This window comes from Astatotilapia calliptera, chromosome 8 (genome assembly GCF_900246225.1).
Source record: "Astatotilapia calliptera chromosome 8, fAstCal1.2, whole genome shotgun sequence".
Taxonomy (NCBI): Eukaryota; Metazoa; Chordata; class Actinopteri; order Cichliformes; family Cichlidae; genus Astatotilapia; species Astatotilapia calliptera.
Window position 1 is genome coordinate 11,424,468 of NC_039309.1, and position 18,706 is coordinate 11,443,173.

The following is an 18,706-nucleotide window of genomic DNA, read 5'->3' on the forward strand; positions in this document are numbered from 1 at the left end:
TGTCACCCAAATTGTTTAATTGCAAGGTATTTGAAGGCTATTTAAGATTGAATTTTTGGGTGTTTGGTCTGTTTCATTGTATATGATGTCACAAATGAGCAGGATAGATGCATTTCATCACAATTTAACTTCAAGAAGTTTATATTTTTTCTATATGCATATACGGTTTATATGAATTACAATACTGCATGTTAACACAAAATCAAATGAGTCAACTCACCTCAGTGTTTTTGGTGCTGCTTTTAGCCTTCTTAGCTTGAATCTGCTGCCATTAAAATCTTACTGACAAACAGACAAAGTGAATGACCCAAACCAGAAGTAAACAGAGAGTAGGTATTTTAATTTAACACAGTCCTGTGAAAAACTCAAAACACTATTACTGCTTCCATAGGAATTAAGACAGTAAGTAAGTAGCAGCCAGGTGCTTGCTAATCAAATGCACTTGAGGAAGCAGAACCCAGCACAGTACTTCTTCGGTTTGTATTGGAACAAACCACAAGATTTCTGCAAAAATGTCCTTTGAACGGATGAGACCAAAGTGGAGGTGTTTAGCTCAGCACCATGTTTGGTGAAAACCAAACACAGCATATCAGCACAATTAGCTCATACCAAACGTCAAGCGTAGTGATGGAGGGTTGATTTTGTGCTTGTTTTGTAGCCACAAGATTCGGGCAGCTTGTAGTCATTGAGTACTCTTCTGTATACCAAAATATTCTTGAGTCAACTGTGAGGCCATTTGTCCGATGGGAACTTGGATGTAACTGAGTCATACAACAGTACAGTGATCCCAAGCACAGCAGCAATTCTCTAGAAGAATGGCTGAAGAAAACAACCCCCTCCACAACTAATAGTGCAAACCCTAGTTAGTTAATCTGTACTGTGTCCTGACATTTGTATCCCACTGAAGTTTTTTATACTGCAGGAGAGGGTTAAATGTGCATCGTTCAACACGACTATTATAATTTTTGACAGCTGGTTCTTTGTTTACCAAGCAGATAGCTGAAATCCGCGAATGCTTGAGACCCCCTCTGAAAACGCTTATAAATGCCTATTCTAACAGTTCAAAACCAAATATATCTTAAACTATCATTCTAAACACTTAAATATAATTTCAAAGTCATCTTACAACATTACCCTTAAAAATATACATCTTACAGCTATGCACGAACACTCCTATAATGGTGGAAGCTAACCTGAAAACCTTTAGGAGTTGACTGTGGTCCTGCTTCTTCTTCTTTGGCAGAAAGCCTTAGAAATCTGCTTCCTGTACATCGCTGTTGAAAACTGCTGGTATAATTTTCATGGCTTCTTGAAGACGATGTAAAAATTGGCGAAGAGACAAATTTTCCGTGAATAATTTGGAGTTACGTTCCACAGAAAAAATTGAATAGGCAAATCCGCAAATACCTAACCATGAACAGGCGGGCCTTGGCCATATATGACGTATTATTTGTCAACACTTCACCAAAGCTGGACTTCTAGGACTAGAGTTACTTTAACTAAAGGCTTAAAATTTACTTATTTAATTTTAGAAGTTAAAAATTACCCTTTGGAATACTGATATGAACCCCTTATCCATTATGATAATCTGCTTTTGCTTTGCCTTCATATTAATGTCAGCCTTAATCTGCACTCACTAACCTCTATTACATTTTGTGCACGTATTTTTCTCACAAATCCTTCATTTGAGATTTGATAATTGTGGGAGTGAGGAAACGCCACTCTTCCCTGTGATCCGCAGGCTGCAACCTGACATTTAATTCCATTTGTGATTAAATTAGGGAAGCTGAACACTGTGATATGACAGCTTGCCACTTTTCAGAACAAATTATATGAAACCCACAAAGAATTGAAGATATTAAATGTCTGGCATTTAAAACCTTTGGACAGTTTTCTAGCAACATGTATCTGCTATTTTAGGCATGACACTAATTGAGACCTATTTTATTTTTAAAATGTAAAACTGCAAAAGTTCAAATTGGACTAAATTATTGTGTAGGGATGTTGTGCCCGTTGCAACAAGATTAGAAAACTGTTGATAACTAATCTTCACAAATGTTATGCTGCTGTCGATGCAGTTTAGAGGATATACACTCTATCGGTGAAAGTGATAACTTGATGGAGTTTGTGACTAAACAACGGTGTGTCATGCAGAACTGAAGTTTGTGAGCAGGGATGATAATGAATCAGAAAAAGTTACGCAAGAAATCACTCTGCTGTTCTTATCATGTTTTCTGTCATTGTCTTCTGTAGTTCGGTAAAATTTTGTAAATATTTCCATTAAAGATGTTCCTTCAGTGATTTGAACACTGTGCCTCCATCAAGGCAGATTTGATGGCAAGAATGCTCAATATTATACAATACAATCTAAAAATGGATGCTGTTTACAACAGTTTCTTCCACATTGGTAAAATGTCATGTCCTTTGCTCACTTACCCTAATATGCTTTTGTTTACTCTTTTTTTTTCTTTAGATCAAAAGTGGTAAGACAGAGAAGGAGTGTCAGCAGCTTCTCCTGAAAAGCCTGCAGTATCTGGAGCGCTACATTTACCTCATCCTCTTCAACACATACCTGCATCTAGAGAAGAAGGACTCGTGGCAGCGCTCTTTCACACTTTGGATGGAACAGGTACAAGATTTCTGCCCTGCTTTTACCGTCTCCTCGTCTATACATAAGCATTTTATATACATGAGATTGGATTCGTTTTAGGTCCATCAATGGATTAAAAGGTTTGGTGAGTGAGATGCAAGGAAAAAAAGATTTGTTTGTTTCATGGTTTCCTTCATTCAACAATCAACTGCATTTAAAAACAGTCAGAATATCAGAAGCATTAGTTTGTGAATCTGCTAATGCTAATATCCCACTAAGGAAAACAGTGGTTAGAGCACGATTAATATTGTTCTAACAGAGAACCAGTGACCTTGCGATCTTGTCATTTTTGACATCATTGCTTTGAAGACAGGGACCACTTACAGTCAGTCAGTTGTTGTCTTCCCAGCAAATTTTGTGCGTCAAGATGGGGATAAAACCATAGCAGACTGATAGCAATCAGTCTGCTATCAGTCTGCGATCAGTTTGAGATTGAATGGGGTCAAGTTAGAAATTGCATGCAATCTATTTGTGATAATATAGGTGCAAACTGACTCAGATTGACTGCATTTTGTTGGCAATATGTCTGCGTTTATAAATAAATGGCAGTCATTTGGAAGACTTCTCCAATCTTTGTGAGCGTAATTGCAGTCGGACTGCAGTTTTTTGGAGAGAGGTTGGCTCCTACCAAGTGACTTGTGAAATCGCCTAATGATTGAAAGTGGTCACTCAGAGGCTATGGATGCTGCATGCGTACCCCTCTTGGCAACCAGCTTTCCCAGAAACTACCTGAAATCAATTACTGAATGCAAAAAAAAAAAGTCAATTTGATGACGAGGCAACCACTAATTTTTCCTAGTCACAAGGAGATTACCATTCTGTTCTTAGTCTAGTATAATTGAGCCATTACTGTATTAGTCTGGCAGTGCCTTCAAACATGCAGGTTTTCAAGTCTAATATGCACCTTAGCATTGTTGGTATATAACGCAGTAACATGCAAATGACATTTATCATTAGCCTAATATAGAAAAAGCAGGAAACAGGAAATCAGTAACAGATGTTTTTTTCTGCATGCTCCATTTTTGCACATTGTAAGCTTGTTACCACAGATTCATAATAGTTTTCCTCCAGGAATTTACAAGCTGGTTCTGATTCCTTTGAGGCCTGATTCTTGACACACTCAACCTCATATTGTCTCAGCTCTGTGCTTTTGTTGTCACATTAATCGTTTAGCCAGCTGTGCCTCTACAGTAAAAGTCGAGAATTTATGTGCATTCCAAGCAAACGAGTAGTCTGTAAGTGTTACACAAAACACACACACAGCAATTAAAATTTATTTTGCAATATGTTAAAATCACATAACAGGAAAAGCAAAAACGGACTAAGCAATTTTACTGTGATCAGCCCACGGGTGGAGGATTTTAAATATAAAGGAACATTGTGTTTAATTTATAATTTTCCTGCATTCGGTTTTAATTAAAGATGTTAGATGTCTTGTTTTTTGCCCGCCTTTTCACTAAGCTCTTCAAAAACCTGCAGCCTCCTTCCACGGAGCAGGCATCATTGTCAACGTCACAATATGTTGTGTCCTCAGGCTAAATCATGAAAGTTTAATGTCTAGAATCACCGTGTCAGAATGAAGTCGCTAAAACTTATGATCAAAAGCAATCAAACAAGCCTTGGTCATGTTTGGACATGATATGTTCGACATTGAGCTCAAAGGCTATTTCCCATTCTTCTTCATGAGGAGACAGTCTGGAGGTGGGCCCTGGAATGTTTAAAAATTGCTGAATGAAAATCTCTTCCTTCTTTGTCCTTCTTGGGGTGGATTAGACTCAAAGGAAAAACTGAGAATTCCAAAATAGACTGGAACAATCGTTGTGAAAACAATTGTCACAGAAATATGCGCGGTCAATCGGGGCATATTCTTCCTGTTATGAATAGCAAATATATGTGGTGCATCAGGGTGACTCTAATGGCCCAGTTATGCCATGAGAAAATAGAGGCATACACACTAGGGATATGGAGATACTTCTGCAAAGCTGGTAACGGACACATTAATGCCATTAAAATATCATATAAAAATGATGTTTCTGTATTTTGATGTATAGCTAACCCTGTTGGTAATCGTTGATATTCCAAAAATACCTTCCAAAGTACCTGTTGAGTTGGAAAAATAATAAAAAAAACAATCATTTTGTGCTATTACTTTAAATGTCTACCATACTGAGGAAAATGCACCCTTCAGTTTATTGTATGTCCCAAAGAGCATTTTTCAGATTACAAAAAAGGGAAAAAAAATATGAAGGCTTTCAGTTATTTTTTTAATTAAACTTTACCTTGCAGTGAGATTTGAGGCATTTTGTTTACTATTTAACAGAGAGTCCTCTGGAAGGTTTTCTTTAAATTCATTCTGAAGGGGCATTCACACATGTAGCAGTGTAGTGTGTAGCTACTGCGGGTCCCAATCCTGGATTAATGGGGAGGGTTGCATCAGGAAAGACATCCCATCTAAATTCTCCAGGTGAAGGAGGACACACTGAAGGTTGGTGTCACAAAAGTGAGTGCTAGGGATAACATAACTTGATCTGCTGTGGCGACCCCAAATGGGACCAGCTGACAGAAGAAGATCTTTTTTTAAGGATTTTTCTGTGCAGAGTTTGGATGTTTCACCGTGGCTTGTGGTTCTCTTTGGGTACTAGGGCTTCCTCCGCAGTCTGAAGACTGTCAGATGTATGAATGCGATGTTATTTTTTTTTTTTTTTTTTTTGCCTGTCCCGTTTGGCTCTTTTGCCATCAGAATTGTTGTCTAAAGGCAAAGAAAGATGCCCAACGGATTTATTTTACCAAATTGACCATCCCAGCCTTGCCGTAATGGTCCATTTGATTCACCTTTTATTGTTTATTTTATTTTCACTTACTGAATATGGGACAGACTTGACTGGGGGAAAGAAGGGGAGAAAGAAAGAGGGAAAGAGAAACAGCTGAGAAGAGGGACGGGGGAGAAGGGCAAAAGACAAAAACCAACAGAATGAGCAGAAAGAAAAAAAAAGAAGAAAAAAAATGCATATATCAATCACCTGGGTCACCTGCTGAGAAAGAAAAAAGAAAACTAGCAGAAGAGAACAAGAGTAATAGAATAAACAACATCACAATGATATATGGGAATATGACAGTAAATACTAAATATTAAACATTATTGTGCAGCACATAAGATCAACAGAACACAGTGTGCTTTGAGGTAGGAGCCAAAAAGGGTGTAGTTTGTGGGTGTGATCACCCATGTGTACACCTGTGAGCATGGACGCGCTTGTTTTTTTTAAAAGGTTCCTTCATGTAATGATCTGCTAGAGGGTGTGGGGGGGCCACAGCCCCGTCCTCCAGGGCATGAAGCAGGTATGGAGGAGATCAAAACTCCAGACATCCAGAGGGGCAGCCGCGCCACTGTCTCAGTAAGAGCTGAGGAGAGTCCCAGATGAGGGCTCACTCAGCAGCCGCGGAGCAGAAGCCAGGGGGAGTTGCAGTGACGCGCCCGTGAGCTCCGCCGGCAGCCAGCCGTGCCTGAGTGACCGAGCCCCAGGCCGAGAGGCCGGGGGCACCCCACCTCCGAAGTGGCCCGAGCCACTTACATACAGGCACACACATATACAAACATCCATAAGCGGCCGCCAAGGAGTGAGCCGGTGTGTACCCGGACGCCCATCCCCAGACACAAAGAACCACCAACGCACCGATGTCTGAGGGAGTCCGCCACTGGCAGGGGAAGTGGTGGTAGGGGGAGATAGGCCTCCATACCTTGGAGGGCCTAAGATGTCCCCAGAGAGGTGGCGCCTGACACCCAACCTGACATATAGACACAGACATACAGGCACACACATATACAAACATCCATTCCCACCCTCATGCTCTCATATGCACTTTCTCCACACTCAACCAACGTGGAGACAGACATAAAGAGACGTTGTACACACGATCACACTCCCCAAGCGTACTCTAAGCCCCGGGTCTAGGTACCCTTGCCCCTGGAGGGGGGGAACTGCACCCAGACCCAGGTGGTGTTACCCTTTTCCCTGCGGTGGGGGGAGGCAGACCGCCCCGACTCCGCAGCAGCAGGGAGGCCCCACACTCCAGACCGCAGTCGGACGGCCAACTCCTCCTCCTAGCCCCCCCCGCTCCAGCAGGTCGCAGAGAATGGGGGTGAGAGAAGACTCCAAACCTCCCTCCACCCGCTCATTGTAGTGTTGATGCATGTGTGTTCTAAGGTGCATTTAAAACCCAGGAGGGCATGGAGCTACCTGCCAGAGAGCAGCAGGTAAGCGCATAGTCCCTCCTGCTGGCCCTCAATGTCTACGTGTATTTAACATTGAGAGGTGGGCAATGACGCCAGGGGTGGGGTGTACACCCTGATGGTACTTTGGATTCCGTGTATCGTGCCCACCCCCAAGATCCTATATGTATGTGTAATGAGAGTGTGAGTAATGTGAATGTCTAAGTTGTGGGATAAAATTGAGGCAGGCGATGTTGAATGGTCATCTGTATCTCTGTGTTGGCTCTATGATAGACTGGTGACCTGTCCAGGGTTTACCCCACATTGCTATACATGACAGCGGTTATAGGCTCCTGCCCTCCTGCAACCCTCAACTGGATAAGCGATGAATGGGTTGTATTTTTATTGTCTTTTAACACCCCACTGACTTACAGTGGCAGCTTGTCCACAGAGGCTGTGAAGTCAAAAATAGTTGGGATGAGTTCCATGCAGATAATAAATGTTCTTATAAATTAATTTCAGATTAATAAAAGGATAACCCAGCGTCATCAGGATTTCTATTAAATTGACTTTTTGTCATAATTTATAACGTGGTTCAGTTTGTTAAAACACAACCTTAAAACCTAAGTGATAAGATGGCTGTGGGCCTGCCTGAGCAGAAAACCAAAAATGACTGAGCACATCTATTTAGATGAGCCAGTACAGTAAACTGTCACCTCTATGGGCAGTGGCCAGGTCTAGAAGGAAACAAGATAGGTATATCACAGCCATTTTTCAACTACACCTCTGCCATCAAATGAGCCACAGACTTTTGTTGAGGTCTGTCTGCTTTCACTAGAACATTCAAACCCCCTTTTTGACATTCTAAAATGTAAAGCATTGTCAAGATATAAAGATCAGATAAAATGAAAATTTGCGGGGCTGCATCAACAATGTAAATTTAGTACAATATATGTACTTGTTTTTCTTGTACATTTAAAAAGCCTACACATAGCTCCAGTATCTCCAAGATAATGTGAAAATCCTGGAGTACATGAAATCTCATGCTATAATGATTGATTTGTGTTGCGGAAAATAGTCATTTTTCAAAAAGACAGGCACTTTACGTACTGGGAACAGAGGAAAATATAAATAAAAGCCTGATAGTTCCACAGGGTTCTGTGCTACGACCAGTTCTATTTATATTATACACGCTTCATTAGGCACTTTTATTAGAAGGCATAGCATACATTTTCATTGCATAGCATACATCATTCATGCCGATGATACCCAGCTTTATCCAGCTGTGGAGTCATGTAACACACCAATTAGTTTAACTACAGGATGGTCTTAAAGACATAAAGACCTAGATGATCTCTAATTTCTTGCCTCTAAATTAGGATAAAGCCGAGGTTACTCCCTGAGCCTGGTTCTACCAGAGGTTTCTTCCTGTTAAAAGGGAGTTTTACCTTCACACTGTGACCAAGTGGTTACTCGGCAGGGGTCGTCTGATTGTTGGTGTTTTCCTCTGTATTATTGTAAAGTCTTTACCTTACCAAATAAACCTTGACGTGACTGTTGTTGTGATCAAATTGAATTGAATTGTCACTGATATGAACAAATGGCACTTTTTCAGTTTTTATTATTTAATCCGTTTTAGATGTATTTTACTTTGTGTTGTTAACAGAAAGTGAGATTCTGTAATCACAAGTGAAAAACTACAGACTTGTGGCACGTTATTGATAATTAGCTGATAATTTGTTTGTTGCTAACTCATATCAGTGCTACATACAGTGCAGTGTTAATATGCGGATCACTCCACTGACACTCATCTTAAAGAAAGTTCTCTTTGCTGCTGCGCTTTTGGGAGCTGCTACTTCACATAAATCGAGTTTCCCTGATGACCAGAACTGACAGCATAATCAATGTGACAGTTCCTTTGCTTCATGTTAACAAATTACGCCAAACGGTGGATGATTTCTCTGCATTTTCAGCACTGACATACTCAGAAACTTTTTTGCATGTTTTTTCTTAGCCTTTCTCATTCTCCTACTTACATTTTATATGTATATTTACAGAAGCTGTGAGAAAGTATTATAATATGCAGATGTGGGATAACATTTGACAATGACTGTCGCAGCACCAGACATAGTTTGAGTGACAGATGATATCTGGGAAGTGCAAGTATATCATTAAAATGAATGATGTCACTCCTTTATCACCCCATACATACAAAAGGCAGATATTGATTTAAACCTGTCAGACTCGGGCCTGAGCAGCATTTGGTATTAAGGTGGGAATTAGATGTCATCTTAAAGAGATCTTGAAGGACTTGAAGGCTTGAAGATATTGCAGTGATGTCAGCTACAGCTGTGACGGTAGTGACAAAGACATTCAAACATCCAAATATCTCAGTTTTTTCCTTTATCCTCTTTTTAAAGAATTATCTCAAAATATCAGTATTTCTGTCACCACCATCAGTATTGTGATGTGTTTACTAGCCTACTTGGAGCACAATCTGGCAGTAGCCCAGCCAATCGGCCCCAACCAACCTCGGGGCATAATCGTTAGCCTATCACCAGTGACCGTGGCAGGACCGTTAATGACAAACTGCAGTGCCACAGGCAGCAGTCGGGGGGTCATCACTATCGCTGGTCACGCTTTTGAAGCCATGGTTACACAACCTGTCAGCTCAGAGTGGTACATTCTGTCCTGCATCCTACATTGGCTGTATGTACGTGGGTATGTGTGTGGACTAATTTGATCTCTACAGCCACTAAAAGCAAGAGCACAGTGTTCCCAGTCATTCAGGGTAGCATCCTTTGCTTTTTATATATTTAATATATTTTGCCCTTTTGCTTTTGTCATAACTATATGTTCTGAAGATGAGGATGCTTTCACAATATAATATTACAACTACCCACTATTTCCACAGTTACACTTGTAGGCAGATTTTTCAAGGTACTTGGCAGAGAATTTATTCTGAGCTAGACTATTTCAGAGTTTTCTGTGACTTCATGTTAATCCAGACCGGCTCGATGATATTGAGATATAGGCATAACATTTGGTGCAGGACTCCATGTTCTTCTTCTAGCTAAAGATAGTTCTTTGTGACTCTCTGTGTCAGGATTTTCGGGTTTATTGTGATGCTGCTAAAGAAATTTGGGAGCGATCTGATGCCTCCGTGACATTTATGCATTGTGTGATGGATAAAAAACATAAACGTGCATATTTGTCAAAGTTTTTAAATAGATGTTGCTCACTGGAGAAGAGCCAGAGGTTAAATTGGCACATTGGGACAAATACTGTACTTCATTGGGCAATGGCCATGGCAGCGTATTGAGATGAGAGTGAAAACTTCAGATTAGATTTTGAAATTGAAATCTATGTTTGCTAATCAAAAGTGCGGGCCTTTACACAATAGCTCGACTTGTGTACAGTGCATACCGCAGATGCCTGCAGAAGTAGTACCCTATCAGTCACTCCAGCTGTTTTGATGTGTGGCACAGAGGCCTCCCTGTCCCCCCCTGCACCGGGCTGGTATGTGCAGCCTTTGAGATAGCCGGCTGTGGGAAAGACCTCCTCGCTGCCCTGCCCCCCACCGCTCCACAGCACCATTTGTGAGCTCTTCAATGAAACATGAAAGATATCTCACCAGCAGCTCTGCTTGCTGTCACCCAGGAAGCTTGTCGCCACACGCCAACAACTTCAAGGCCACTTTACAAACAGAGAGCACCAGAGGGAGGCATGATGCTACAGTTTAGCCTCAAATAACAAATCTGATTTAAATTGTTTGACTTTGAGTTTTTTTGTTTTGTTTTTGTACAGTGTGGAGGGGAACTTAATTTAGTTTTGTTACAGTAATGTCCCAGGAATCCATGAGAACGTTAAAGTTGTTCATTTTATTTATAGTTATAAAAGTCACTAAAAGTAAGAAGAGTTACTATAATCCTCAAAATGATTTTTGTGTGGTAGCAAGTAGGGCTGCCACGATTTGTCGACTAGTCACGATTACGTCGACTATCAAAATCGTCGACGACTAATTTAATAGTCGACGTGTCGTTTGAAGCTTTGTAAGATCGCAAAAGACGCAGGAATAATAGCAGGATTTAAGAGTGTAATAACGGACTGAAACAGAAGATGGCAGCACAGCATGTACAAGGATGCCAGCTGCCGTTAAACCCCGAAGAAGAAGAAGCAGCTGTGTCCCAGAATTCATAGCGCAGCCCAGCTTAGTTTCCAACAATGGCGGTAGCTAGTTAGTTTTAATATTACTCTTATTATTCTTTCTGGGTCACAAAATAAACGTTTAACATATTTTCAGGCGAGAATGTAGCTGTGTAAACCTCAAATATCGGCTCAGTTTATCAGGACACCACATATTTTCAAAAGCGCTCCGACGTTTTCGGAGACGTCTGTTACCCACTAGCTCGATAGCTAGCCGGGGGCTAGGTCACTAGCGCCGTGAGAACACCGGACTCCCGGCAAATTGTTTTCAAACCCACCGCCGTCTTTCGCGACTCAGGTTAAATATATATGAGTCACTTAGATAAATTAAAAATGTTGTTGTTTGGCTTTTTTTTTTTTTTTTTTGGTATTTTATTTGTTCCTGAGTAAATCGGTTTGGCTGAGATTAAAGTTATAGTTTTTACACAGCTGAATAAACGTCAAGCAGACAGCTGATTATCAGAAGTGTGAGATGCTGGAGAATATACTCCGGTGTCCTGTTATATTTTAGATAGCAAGGAGTTTATTAAACTTTACCGAAACAATCTGCAAATTTCATTAAAATTGAATAAACTATCATCTTGTCTTTATTTTTAGTTAGCACCTTAAAAGCTTAAAGCTGTAAGCTAATGATAGTTATATAAGAGCAGATGCTGCTGGTGCAATAAGCTGTAGTTTTACGTCCAGTGGATGATGATCTGATTAGTCAACTAATCGCATAAATAATCGGTGACTAGTCGACTATCAAAATAATCGTTTGTGGCAGCCCTAGTAGCAAGTTGTCAGGGTATCACAACTTGTTTTCAAGCACTTTTGTGTCCAGGTGTACAGAGACTGAAAAGGATGTGATGAAAAGAAAACCGTCACAATGTCAGTGTGCAATGTTTTCTGAGATTGAAGAAGATAAATATTACATCTGGAATATCTGGAATTACTTATTGCAGAAGGGGATCGCTATTGTTTCACACTTGCATCTATTTCTTTAATTGCTATGACATAGACACTGTTATATGACCTCAGCTTTCAGTGACCTCCAGCCCTCTGCATTGCTTAATGTTGGTGGTGTGGGCAGGGAATGGTGTGAGCAGTACAAAAGGAAGAAAAAGTGCAGCAACACAGCCTTGATTTCCCCCTTTCCCTTGTTCTCCAGTGATCGTACATCAAGAGCTTCATTCATTCAATCTGCCGTCCTTCAGCATAATTAACAAGATGCCAAATTTGATTTCAGGGCAGTACTACTTCATTTTTCTTTTATCTTGCCACACTAGATTCTACGTTGACTTGTCGTCCTGTCTTTGGGTACAAAGTTACTTTACATTACAAATTATTTGTAATATTTGTATATAGTAATATTAATGAGCCTGACTGTTTTTTGGAGATGGTAAACTAAGCATCCCTACACTTGCTTAACTCCTTAGCCAAAAAACATAACTTCTTCAAGGTACTGGGTCTACCCTGATTTACTTTTTCAGTGACTACCCACATCTTGTGGCTATAGATGATGATAGGAACGTGGTCATGTATTAACCTCTTCAGATTAGAGAGTCAGTTTTAAAAGTACCGAGTGTGTCAGAATCGGACTTTATTAAAGCGGTGCTTAGCACTGTTTCCTCACAGCAAGAGGGCCCTGGGCTCAAGTATAGTCTGGGGTCTTTTTCGGTTTAGGTTCCATGTCTGTGTTCCACATGTCTGGGGGTTCTTTCCTGGTACTCTGGCTTTCTCTCACATTCTTAGCAACACACATGGCGTTTGGTTAATTGGTGATTCTATATCTACTGTAGGTGTGAATAGTTGTCTGTCTTTATGTGTGAGTACTGTGAAAGTTTAAAGCCTGTCCAGGGTGTACCCCTCCTCTTGCCCCATGACAGCTGGGATAAGCCTCGCCCTCCCCCACAACCCTGCACTGGATAAGCAGAAGAAAACAGACAGATGGATTTTGCTGTAAGAGTTTTGTAAGTGGATTCTTTTTTGTTTGCCACATTGAAATTCCTTCTGCTGCAACAGCTGAATTAGTCTGACTGCAGCTGGCATCCACTGTGAAGTCACACGCTTTACTGGATTTATCTTTTTTTTGTAAAACAAGAGAATAATGAAGAAAACTGGATCAACACCAACAGCTTTGACTCCACAAAGACCGTATGCAGTCACTGTCATCCCCCTGATATGCTCTTTTGGGCCTCCCTAAGTTGACGTTTTGTATTTTCTGATGTTTCATACATTACTTATTTAGACAGGCAGGCTCTGGGGTGGATGAGTCAGGCTATGCATGTTAACAGCACAAATCCAGAGATTCATGTGGGCGTCAAATCGACTGACTAATGGTTCCGCTGCACTAAGTCAGTTTCTCCTATCAAAATACTCGTGCAGCTTTTGAACTGTTAGCTGTCCACGAACTCATAGCACACAAACATTAGAGGTACATGACTGCATGAGCTAGTTATTAAAAAGCTGTATTAAGACGGGACAATAGAGGCTACGTGATCACTCATTTCCAACTTAAAGAACCAAGCCAGTGCCGACTGCACAAAAGCAGAAGTTATGTGATATGTATTTAAGGTTTGAATTTTGCATTGTAAGCAAGTAGATAATCCAGACCACACTTTGTGGTGCACGTGTTTATTTCTGCACAAAGCTGGCCGGCTAAGCTGTAATCACTGTTAGTGAAAGGGATATCTTGATACTATTATTCCTCTTCATTGTTCCCATATGTCTTCTTCAGCATTTACCTGACAGCCTACTTTTAAAAGGGTTTCCAGCAGCACGTACGTACAGGATTCCCTCGTAGCCCTGAGAATATGACCACAATTATATTGCTCATTTTTGTTTAGTATGCAAATTTGCTCCCTCAAACACTGTCCTTATTTACCCTGATGTTCAAAAAGTTTCTCTCTCTCTCTACTCCAAAATTTGCAGCTTCCTTGACTGCCTCAGGAGAAAAAGGGAGAGGTTAAATTGGCAATGCGTTTTAGGCCACGTTACTTCCACTGAGTCATTCCCTGGATGTCCTTTAGGGCTATATAGACCAGATTTAGGTTCAGCTGAGTCCTGTATCGATTTCAGTCTCAGCCTGCATAATGGAAGAGATGACTCTGAATGCTTTTGTGCCTTTCAAGGAATCCAGCACAATTTTTCTTTATTACTATTTTTTTTTTTTACATGTGGGAATTGAACTTCACAGTCCAGTGCATTGCACTGAGGCTTCTCCTTCAAAGTAAAATGGGCAAACTGGGGCACTCGTCATAGGGCAGTTAAAGGCTTTTGCAGGGAAGTCGGCTTTGACTGGGTTTTGTTTTTATTTGTTTATGTTGCTTACCTTTATGGCCAGATGTTTCTGGTTGTCTTTGGTGTTTCCCATCAGTCGTAGCAGACCGTGAGTCACTATGACCTACTGCTTAACACCGAACTCTCAGGAGGCAGATATGTTCTCATTCATTCAGGAAAGATTCAGACAAAGTCCACTGAGCATATACTCTTCCCGTGGTGCTGTTCCATTACAGCAGGGATTTGGGTACTTATAAGTGTGGTAATTGGTGTAAATTAAGTAAAGCATTGCACTCAATTAGGCTCACATAAATATTGGACTGCTTTTGCTGTTGACTTCATTCACACAAACACTGTTGGTGGTGACCTGACATGCGAGTTATTGGCTTTAAAAATTTCAAGAAAATCTCCTGCTAACCGACTCTGAAAAAACACCTAGTGCAAACTTCCATTATTTCTGTGAGTTTTAAGCATGGCTGCTATTTATAGAGCCCTACCTGGAAGCCTTGTTCTGACCACTTGCATGTGAACTGTGCAATTTCATGAGTTCAGGAAGAAAATATTGACTTTGTGTCAAACTTACCAGAGCTTCATTTCGTGACTCATTTTGTAATGAGTTACAAACGAAACACGTAATACATAGCACTTCAAGCGTGGAGGAAGAACATCATTTTCTTTCTTTCTTTCTTTCTTTTTGGATAGGGCTGAGATTCTGTGAATTCGTCACTCAAAGTCAGATTTTTACCGTGATGTTAACTGTAATGCCCTGAGGGAGCGTGTCCTTTAGAAACCATGTGAAATGTGGTGTGTGCCTTTGTGCCATGGTGCTTCAGCAGACCGAGGAGGCAGGAGTGGTTTTTTTTTTTTTGTGACATCTAGACAATCTTTTTATGCCACCACCTTTACTGCCCAGATTGAGCTCTCTGTGACTTTGTCCTCTTACCCCAAAATGAAATTCAAGTTGGCAGTGGGGTCACGCTTTTGCAAAGGAAATGAGACCACAAGTGTTCATATTATCTAAAAATGGCCTTGAAAGAGGTAAAGTTTTTGATTTTTATGATTGTGGAAACTTTGAGATGACTGATGTGGACAGAAAGCATAAGGGGTGACTCACTGTTGTTATGATGATTTGAAAAATCGCCCTATTCTTTGAGCCACCATCACTGCTTCAGCCTGACTAGAACATGCGTGGGCATACTCAGGTCTACAGGTACAAATGCTACTTGCACTTATTAAAAAAATAAATACAAGCTATTTATATTGACTTCAATAGCAATTCTTTTTTTTATTTTTTATTTTTTACAAACTATTTGAAGTTTAATGCAATAAATGTGGGGCTAATTAACTATATCCGAGGAAGACTCTTAAATGAATAACTAGTTGTACTCAGTGCCACATGCAATTTTGTATATATTTACATTTTTATATTAAGCTTAAAGTAATTAAAATGATTTACATTTTAAACATCTGGAAGCTTGTTTTGGCTGCTCACTTATTTGCATGGGGTTGCCAAATGAGATGATCTGAGTATTTGAGACTGAAGAGGATGGATGATATGTTATAATATAACTCTTAAAAAGTCAATTCTGCTTCTCTAAAAGGGTACTTTCGTTACTTTCAGTAGTATTGTAACTGTAAAAAATGCTGGAATTAAAGGAGCAGAGCCTGCTATGTTCTGGGAAAAATGCTTGTTCCTACATTTCCCACAATCCAAAGTCAGTAATTCTCAATAATTTCATTAAACGCTTTATTTCCTAGTAAAAGTCCTTGATGACCTTGATGTCATCGTAATGTCATCAGGATTTTTTAAAGCTCCCTCCAGAACCAATGAGGACACTATTCAGCTGATTTTACAGGCTGATTTGGTTTCCGCTTAATTTTTTTTTTTATTGCTCTGATTATGCCTGAAAATAAGTACGGTCTTAATATTTTTACCCAAGTGACACAACCGAATTCTTTTTCAGCCACTTCTCCAAACCCGGAGTTGAGCCCTGGTCTTTCATTATAACAGCTGCGCATCTAGCAGCCATCAGAAACCATGCTGAAAAAGTGGAAGTCCATGTGTTTGTGTGGTCACAAAGGACAAGAAGAGAAAAAAAAATCTTGGCACGCCATATCGCCTGTTCATTAATATTTTGTGCGTTTCTGTGGTAGGTGGCTGCCAGAGCCGGAGTTTATGACATCCTCAACCAGCTGGGCTTCTCTGAGTTTGAAAACCCGAGGGACACGCCACTGGCCAGGCTGCGCTGCCGCTGGCAACAGCAAAACATTCTGTCACTTCCTTTCCGCGGGGAGTTCATCTGAGAGGGGATCACTGTGAATACGCCAAAACAGTACTGTGCTTTTCAGAATAAAAGACATTTCCAATAACATAGTTATGCCTTCTGTATTTACCCTTATTTTCTGTATATCTTCACAACACCTGTTGTTTAATGTTACTGCTTTTTTCCTTTTTTTCTCACTTGTGATGTTAACAGTTTTTAGCTTTAAATCTCAGCAAGATTCTGCTTCTGTATTGGAAGTTGTGCCTTTACATCAGTGAATTTATTAATGTACTAATTTGTACATGTTTAGGTTATTTTTTTTCTTAAAATCCCAGTAAAATTATGCTCACTTGCGACAGCTCTTTGAAACTTCAGCTGGAACTAGAGTTAAATGTTGTTATGGAGGAGGAGATCAGAAAATTCTAACAATTTATGTCACTGTGCATCTGTTCCACTTTTTCAGAAGAGTCCCTATGTACATATGGAAGCTGTCAGTATTTAAATAACTGTGCTGTTGAGTTTTCCAAACGTTATTTGATAAGAGGATTTTGAGCGTTGCAAAGATGCTAAAATATGACAGCACTTATATGTTCCTCTGTTGTACCTGATTTTAGTTTTTTTGTTTTTTTACGTTTGATTATATCTGTCATGATACAGGTACTAACATTTTTATGTGTTACATTTGACTTTGAAGCGCTCTGTGGTTTTTTTTTGTTTTTAAACTTTGTTTAAAGCTGTAAAATTACTTCTGTCATGTGATGTGATTCTGCATTCTTCCTTCTTGTCAAAACATGGTCCACATACATATTACCAATAATGCAAATCCGCCTTCCTACACAGCCTCAAGCTGCTCACCTGCAGCTTGATGCAATAGAAGTCCGCAAAGCTTTAAAGCACCTTTGATGTGTACATTTGGAGGCGTTACTTTTATACCACCTTGGCTTGGGGAGCTTAAATTTATGGATGGAAACAGCATCTGCAGATATTTGGTGTGACTTGGATTTTTTTTTTTTTAAATACACTTAGTGTTTATTGATGTGGATAAATACACCATTCCATAACTGCAGCTGATGTTCATTTCTTCAGTGGAGGGAAACAGCTGCATGATTCACTGTTTAGAACAAGAGTTTAAAGTTGCATTGTCTTTCAAACATTTACATCATTGTTTTCTCTGAATGCATGACAACACCAGATCTGTAGAGTAACTTTAACCCTGCAGGATTTCTTTAAAGTCTTGACATGTTCTTTGTTTGAGCATGTTACCGCTATATTATGAATCCTGCCTTAAAACCAGAAAGATAAGCAAAAATCAAAGGATCAAAAATTATCAATCGTTCCTCCAGATACCTGTCATTCTTGTTTGTTTCAGTGTGGCATTGCATAATGAAAGTGCACCCTTCAAGTTATCAAAAACATTGCAGTGATTGAAAATGGGAAGAAATTTAAAATACACAGTTTGTGTTGGAACATCTAATACCCATCTTTGTGATTCTTGATTAAACGCACAAATGTGGAGGTTGTATACTAAGAGATCCTGATATCTTAGCTAGGCTTTTCATTTAATTGTTTTTTTTTTCTTTTTTAACAGGCGCTCTTCACAGAGTAAATGTCTTTTATTTGCTGTATGTACCAATTATTTTCTTGTTTGGAAGCTAAAATAAATATTTCAGATAGATCTAACAGAGTTTCTGCTTTTGATATCTTTTTTTTTTACGTGGAGAAAACTAAAGCTTATCCATCTGCACCAAGGATTCGGATTTTTGTGTGTAGGAGGGTTTTATGATTTTATTTTGCACACTACTGTCCTCTGTGCCTTGTTTTATTGAAGCTTCTGAAGTCTCCTGCGATGGAGCCAAATGATTGTCTTCCCTCCTCGGTTTCCTTTCTTTTTTCCGCCTTATCTCAGCATCATCTTTTGCTGCAGATACGCACCGCTGAGAACCCTCTCGTATATCCGCGAGGCCTCTTTGTTTTGTGTCGGTGCCAACCTCGGAGAGCAGGACAGGTTATGAGCATCGAGCAGCGTACATTTACCCAAAACAGATGATTCATTGTTGGGCTGAAATCTTAACATATTCCATACACAGTAATAAAGAGCTTAGGCAGATCAAAAGACTA

General features: G+C 40.0%; 1 protein-coding gene across 6 annotated transcripts in view; it reads left to right on the forward strand.

Moving 5' to 3' along the window:
* pald1a (phosphatase domain containing paladin 1a) overlaps positions 1 to 18,268 on the forward strand; it is a 58,001-nt gene extending 39,733 nt beyond the window's left edge. For all 6 annotated transcript variants that reach the window (XM_026178502.1, XM_026178503.1, XM_026178505.1 and 3 more), the window contains 2 exons: positions 2,474 to 2,629; positions 16,479 to 18,268. In XM_026178502.1, coding sequence (XP_026034287.1) covers positions 2,474 to 2,629; positions 16,479 to 16,628 — 306 coding nt within the window. In that variant the 3' untranslated portion in view covers positions 16,629 to 18,268. The remainder of the gene's footprint in view (positions 1 to 2,473; positions 2,630 to 16,478) is intronic.
* The last annotated feature ends 438 nt before the right edge of the window (positions 18,269 to 18,706 follow it).